Here is a 7003-nt window from a genome sequence, read left to right as displayed (position 1 = left end):
GAAGAGTTTCAGAGCAAATGATTTGTGTTGTCCAGTCTCAAAGAAATGGGTATGAGTTTAATTGAAATCAAAATCAAGGTTCAGCTTGTAATTCAGGTGTTGAAAGGATTGAATAAGGTTTATCAATAATCAGGATCAATAGCATAATATATCAACAGAAGTACTTTCAAATCTATCCAGAACCATGACACTATATGCAGAAGAGTAACTCTAGGAGTTTACAAAAGTATAAGTTGAGAATAGAGCACTTGCCTTATTCAGAAGCTTTACTTCTCTCTATAGCTTTCACTAACAGAATCACTCCAACACTACCTGCTTCCCTTTTCTAAGCCTGTCATTCTCTGATAATCATAATATTCATCTATCAATATTCATTCTCATGTCATCCTATTTGTTTCATAATCGAAACAAGCTTCTATCTACCCTTCGTTACACTCAAATCCGACTTATGGTTCAAGAGATACGATTAAACCAGTCATACAATGTTCACATAAGCATTTCACATCCCAATCAAGTAACATATAGCACATAACACATAAGTGAATTAATAAAATAGCTTTTCAGAAAAGGTTTGAGGTTAAAATGATTTTTCTGGTATTTGTTATGAATTTTTAAACATTTTTCGGAATAAAAACGGGTAAAAGAATCAATTTATAACTGAATAAACAAGTCCGAATACTCGAAATAAGGTTCGAAATCACTTGAAATCAATTAACGAACCTTCAACATATTTTAGAATAATTTTCTAAAGCTTGAAACTATTTTTCTGGATTTTTAAAACATTTAAAACAATTAAATCTAATTAATAAATCAATTAAAATCAATTAATAAATAATTAAAACAATTAATCAATTAATATTTAAATTAATTGACTAATTATAATAATTAATTACTAATTAAAATTAATTAATAAATTAATTTAGATTTATTTTTGAATAAAGAAATAATTAAAAACTATTTTTGAAAATAATTAAATGATTTTTTTTAAATAAAACTGTTTTTAAAAGTTTTTGAAACTTCAAGGTTTGAACTGCAAGTTTTGAAAACTTAAAGGTTTGAATTGATAAAAACCAAACCGCAGTACTGAATCTTTATCCCCCCAAAAGTTGGGGGGTCTAACTGCATTTTTCCCCGTCGCCGCCGTCCCTGGTTGCGACGTCGCCGGAGAAGCCGTTTACGGCCTCCATTCGGCTCCAAACTCTCCAGATTTATACTACATCACACCAGGAATTTGTTACAACCAACCAATCAAGCAATAGGTTCGTGATTTGGCCGGAATAACTCGAAGAAGTTCGCCGTCGCCGGCGAAACTTCTCCTCGTCGATTCGTCCAAACCATGAACCTCAGATAACATTTGAAGGTATGTACATGTTCCTGAGATCATAACAAACACGGTGGTACCTTCCAATTTCACTTCTACCTCCAGAATCAAAAAGCCCTAAATTTCAATTGAATTTGTTCTTCGTGCAAGAACCCTAATTTTGATTCCGAATGATTAAACTCAATTTTGAACATGTTATTGAACTCCAAATCATGCATATGATATACCAAAATGATCAAGAGAGGATTATCTACATCATGGAAGCATAAAATCACATAAAACATATCAAAATCAAAAAGCCCTAATTAAACCCTAATTAGCTCGAATTTAAAAGTTAAAATTACTTACAAACTGTGAATCTAGTGTGGTTTTTGATGCTTGATTTGGATTCTACGCTTCGATATCTTCGATTTGACTGCTTGCACGCTCGATTCTGAGTCCGATAACGTCTTCAAATCTTCGATTGAACTCCAAGAACGCGAAGAACGATAACCCGGTTTCTCTCGATTCCCGTGTATTGAAATGATAATTATGAAAAATAAACTAATAATTATCCTATTTATAATTACGAATAACTGGCCCCCATTTGGATCATACCGGATATAAAATACACTTCTTAATCATTAAGTATTAATAAAACTGATCCGTTCGGAACCGACTTTGCAGATAATTATCAAATACACACATTACGAGAAACTTATGGGGCTCCGAGCTTTGTCTGGCACGGAGTACGAAAATATAATGCTTTAGCCAAAATGATTTGGGGTTAAAAATTATCCGGCGTACACGTTTATCGATACAGTAAAATAATAATAAAATATTCATAAAATCGTTCCGAAATCTTTCACGTAAATCCGTACACCGGATGGGAAAAGTTAAAACACGAAAGTTGTTCAGAATATCTTGAATAATAAATCGGCGAAACTTTCCCGGAAGCCCCCCGGGGTTTAATTATCGAGTAAACGGGTTTAAAATCAATTTAATAATAATATTTTATAATATACTTAATTAAATCCTTAAATCAAATATCAAATCATATAATAATCCATAATTTATCAGGTAAGTGCCAAAATTCTCCATATTTTGATCTGATCATATAAAAATTATCAACTTACAAGTCATAACGCACATAGACGATCATACAGCAAGTCACTTAACATATAATTCACGATTAATTCACATAAAATTCACAAAATATTCATATACTGACATAAATAAATACATGCCGAAATCCCGGATATTACAAATAGCATACTTTGTTTGAAATATAATCAATAAATATTGTCAATACTATCAAAACAAAATGTGTTACAAATTTCACATAATGTATTCCAGGTCCAATTTAGTCAACTATTATGACCAAAAAGTCAAAAACCCACCACGGAAGATGTTCCAATGTGTTGTATTTTTATTTGAATCACGGTTACAAAATTCCTACACAGTTATACAAGCTGAGCTTTCTCGCAACAATTTGCATATTTCCAAGAGATGCATTGCAAGAAATATTCTCCCTGCACGAGAAAATTAGTATCGATACTACTAATTACTTTTTAACTTAAAATTGGTAATACTCAAAATTCTGTCTATGGCCTTCATCAGCATCTCTATAAGAACAAACAGCAGAAAACCATGCTCCAAACACCAAGCACGACTCACTATTACTAGGATAATTATTTCACTTTCACAACTTCCTCCGTAAAGTATGAACTCAGATGTCGGCTGCTAAAAAGTTCCCAGATAATGCTACCTGTAAGACAAAAAAATTGGAATAATCATTTAGCAAAAATAATTTAAAAAATTGGAATAATCTTCTCTTGAATTGTAGATTTTCTTTGACATGAAATGGCAGCATTTTTTTTTTTCTAAGGAGAGGTTTAATCACATAAACCAGTCAAGGGAGATCATTTTACTTACCTTCTCTCCAAGTTTGAAGGGAGGTAGACCTTTGTATGGGCATGTACCGCACCGGAAAGCATCACCAAGCCCACACTGAAAGTTTTGCATCAGATTGTTAAAGATCAAGAACACACAATTGTACGACATAGGCAGGTCCATTATTCATAAGAAGTGACAAACTGATAATTGCATTATTGACGAATGTGTGAAAATACATACACTGCCACAGGCTGATTGAGGGTTATCTAGCTGGTCCACTGTTGGTCCTATCTTTTGTACTTTTTCTTCTGCCTCGGCCCGTCCACAAGTGCAGTTTTTGCAAGCTTTCCTTGTGCTGCTAACTTCACAATCACCAACTGCAATTGCAAATGTGTGAGCACCTAGAAAAGATACACTAGTGGGCGTCTGCCTTTTGAATCCATTAGAAAAGGCAAAAAAACAGAAAAAACTAAAATACTTGTTAAAGTATAAGCAATCTAATTGTACTACCAAGTGGGATCTGTGGTTTCTTTAAATCCTCTTCAGATAAGAGACTATCCTCATCAATAAGATCCATGTCATCATTGATTTGAATCTTGGGCAAACTTTTCACAGACTTCTTTATGGAGAAGGACGAGCCAACCTTCCAAGAAGGCCTCTTAGCCTTTATCTATAAAGAAAAGAATTTAATTTAATGGCATGTCACATATTAGTGGAAATCACAAAAATTCAAAACCATCCAGGCACAAATTTTACTTTCAATGTAAGGCATAAACACGGTATAGTGGGAATGTCAAGTCCTGCCACTTAAGAACACAAGTTACTTACTGTAAAAGACTTCAGAATCTCTGATGGTAGTGCTGAGGTCAATGGGGCAGTCTGCAAATCAACAAATCCTGCCACCAAAAGCTTTCTTTGTAGGGATGAAGTAGTCTGCAAAAACAGCATATAAGATCAAACATATTATATTTACCAAGTTAAAGATAAATGATCAGTAGTACATTACCGCCTGATCAAAAGCGGATTTTGAAGTCTTTAAGAGGATCTGTCCATCCGGTTTCAGCACACGTAGGAGTTCAACCAAAAACTTTTCACTGAGATAGTCAGACGAATGGCAAATGCAAATGACGATATCCATAGAGGACGAATCAACAGGCATGGAACCTGCAATTTAATCACCTTGTGATCATCATGAATACTAAAACAACAGCTACTTTACTCCAAATACCGAATCACAAAAATTGCACAACAGTGAAGACTAATATATTTAGGAATCTACAAAGTTGCTCCGTAGCAGTCTGGTGATTTTGAAGGGATGGGTTTTCATAGAGCATATAGGATACAAAATTTAAAGCCATATTAAAAAATAAAAAGTATTGAAGCAACATTAATAAAATAAAAAACCAAAGAGACGAAAATGTAGGTCTCTACGGTTATCTAATAGTCACCTTGATATCATGCATACTACTCTACAAAAACTAGAACAGGAAAACTAGTAACTATGGATAGTAGAATGGTGCGAAATGGCTAGAATAGTACAATAAATATGATTAGGCTAAAAGATAGGAGAAAATATTAGGTGAGGGAGTAATAACATACCTATCAACGCAGCACGAGTGATAACTAAGGGATCAATTTCTTCATTTCCTTCCTCCTTAATTTCCTTGATTGCATTGATTACTGCACTAATACGCAGAACTGCATGATCTGTAAGTGCCAAGACACTATCCTGTACCATTGTGGTTCCCTATAAAAGACATGAATGAAGCAGCGACATAAGCACATCTAAGCTTGTCCACATTGGGTTGGAGGTACAGGATCACTAAATCTCAATTCCAATATATTACAAAATGAGTAAATAATTTACACAGACTAATCGCAAAACACTTGGTAGTCATTAAATCTTCCGTATATCAGACAATCTGAGGAAACACTACTAGAAAAAGTAGAATAGACATCGCCCACAGTACTTCCAACAATAGACATTAGTTATTAACTGATGTTAAAGACAGGTACCTTTAACATCGCCCACAGTAACATCAGTTACAATTCTATGGGACATCAGTTTTTAGCTGATGTGTATTAGCAGATTTCTAGTAGTGAAAACCGAGTATGCATCCACTGAAACCCTACCAACTGAAAAGCTTACTCTGGTTGCACGCCAAAATTACCACACCAAAGTAGGATTTCTGTATTGATGTGCTTCATGAACATGTAGGACTTAAAACAGAAATAAAACCACGTCGCGTGATAGACATTGGAATAACAAGTGTGTACATCCAACCACCGCGCATCACAAAAAAATTCAAACAACAAAAAAAACAAACCGGTTTCTTAATCTAATACGCAACATCAAAATGCACAATGCATGTTGTACATTTAGCCTCCTCCCATATTCTGGTATTTAGTCTAAAATTCGTTTCTCTATAACGGAACGCGACAATTAGCCCTATTAACGCTTAATCAATCATCTCCTAGGTAATAAAGCATAAATTCCACAGCAATATATAGATCACTCTTCACGGTGAAGTAAAAATCAGTACTTATTTAATATTTTGACAGCAATCACAGAAATATTGAATATCAATATAAAAACAAAATTAGGTAAGACGGAGCTTGAAGAGATGATAAAATTGTGGCGAGATGATACAAATCAAAGCAGTAGCAACGTGAATACAAGTACAGGTATCAGATTGAATAATAATGACGAGCATCAAAATAAATGAGTAATAATAAAATAGAGTTAAATTAATGAATCAGAGGATTTACCAGAGAAAATAATAAGGTTGAGATGATGGGCGGAAATGAAGCGTGCAGTGATGAGATTTGGTTCGGCGACTCTGTGGTGTTTGTATTTTAAACGAAAGAGGATAGTACCTCCGCGGGGTTTTCAGAAACGAGGAGAAATGTTATTACGTGTGGTGCGGACCTTTTCTTTTCATCATTCATTTCTTTAAAAGTCGAAATCATTTATAAAAAGTTAAAAATTTTAATTTTTATCTTGATATTTATTTATTTTTTTCAAAATATTTTAATCACATAAATCTTGAATTACTTCTCACTCATAGTCAATTTTTTTATTTTACAAAAGAAGTTATTTTTTTAAGTTTAAACTTTTCATATATGTTTTATTGGTTTTTTAAAAAATGTCCTGACCAGGGGTAGATCTAACGTACATACGATTTGTGTTTTTTGGACTTACTTCTAACATACATACGATTTGTATTTTTTTCTGATTATTTTCTCCTACGGCTAAAATAAATACTTGTCTATTCGAAATCTGGGAAGTACGAAGGACGTGTCCCCTATTAACAAAAATACAAAATTATAGAAATTCCTCCACAACTTTTAGAAAATACTAGCTTTTTTGGCCCGTGCTACGCACACGGGTATTGATTATTTGATTTTTATCGACTTAATCTATATTTTGCTTTAAAAAAAAAACTTAATCTATACTTTATGTCGTGATTAACCCCAAATCTGGCGGGTAATCAGCGCAGTCAAATTATATATTATGAGTTTTAAATTATAAAATTTTAAATGTTTATTAGCATTTTGTCTCGTGCTACGCACACGTGTATGTTTTTTGTTTTTTTTATCGAGTTAACTTATACATTTTTATTAACAAACAGTATGATATGAGATATAAGTTATGAAAGCAACGTACGTAAGAGTCAAAATACTCGAATTTTGTTATTAGTGAACAGTACGCTGTAGATGTTAAAAATAATATATACAAATGTCGATTGAAAAAATAAAATCACGCAACAGAAATTATAACGACGCGGACTATATAAATCTTTATAT

At 33.2% G+C, this 7003-nt stretch overlaps 1 protein-coding gene across 2 annotated transcripts; it reads right to left on the bottom strand.

Annotated features, from left to right (window-relative positions):
- Window positions 1-2707: 2707 nt before the first annotated feature.
- Window positions 2708-5990, bottom strand: LOC108195248 (anamorsin homolog). Of its 2 annotated transcripts, none has more exons than XM_017362205.2 (8): window positions 5213-5486; window positions 4796-4943; window positions 4203-4360; window positions 4025-4129; window positions 3707-3866; window positions 3437-3573; window positions 3236-3310; window positions 2708-3068 (listed from the first exon to the last, which is right to left on the bottom strand). In XM_017362205.2, the coding sequence occupies exons 1-8, from the start codon at window positions 5234-5236 to the stop codon at window positions 3030-3032; spliced, it is 846 nt and encodes a 281-aa protein (XP_017217694.1). In that variant the 5' UTR covers window positions 5237-5486; the 3' UTR covers window positions 2708-3029. The 2 variants fall into 2 exon arrangements, with proteins under 2 accessions (XP_017217694.1, XP_017217701.1); XM_017362212.2 differs by lacking the exon at window positions 5213-5486 and adding an exon at window positions 5966-5990 and having other exon boundaries at window positions 2854-3068.
- Between the last annotated feature and the right edge of the window lie 1013 nt (window positions 5991-7003).

The sequence above is a fragment of the Daucus carota genome, chromosome 1 (assembly GCF_001625215.2).
Source record: "Daucus carota subsp. sativus chromosome 1, DH1 v3.0, whole genome shotgun sequence".
NCBI classification, from domain to species: domain Eukaryota; kingdom Viridiplantae; phylum Streptophyta; class Magnoliopsida; order Apiales; family Apiaceae; genus Daucus; species Daucus carota.
The sequence above is the reverse complement of the archived record's forward strand: the minus strand, read 5'-3'. Positions and strand labels throughout refer to the sequence as shown.

Excerpts from the sequence above, each read along its gene's own strand:
- LOC108195248 (XM_017362205.2), bottom strand. The coding sequence starts at position 5,236 with ATGTTACTGTGGGCGATGTTAAAG. Across the intron at positions 4,944-5,212 it reads TACTGTGGGCGATGTTAAAG|GGAACCACAATGGTACAGGA; the intron begins GTACCTGTCTTT and ends TGTCTTTTATAG. Across the intron at positions 4,130-4,202 it reads AATCCGCTTTTGATCAGGCG|ACTACTTCATCCCTACAAAG; the intron begins GTAATGTACTAC and ends CTGTTTTTGCAG.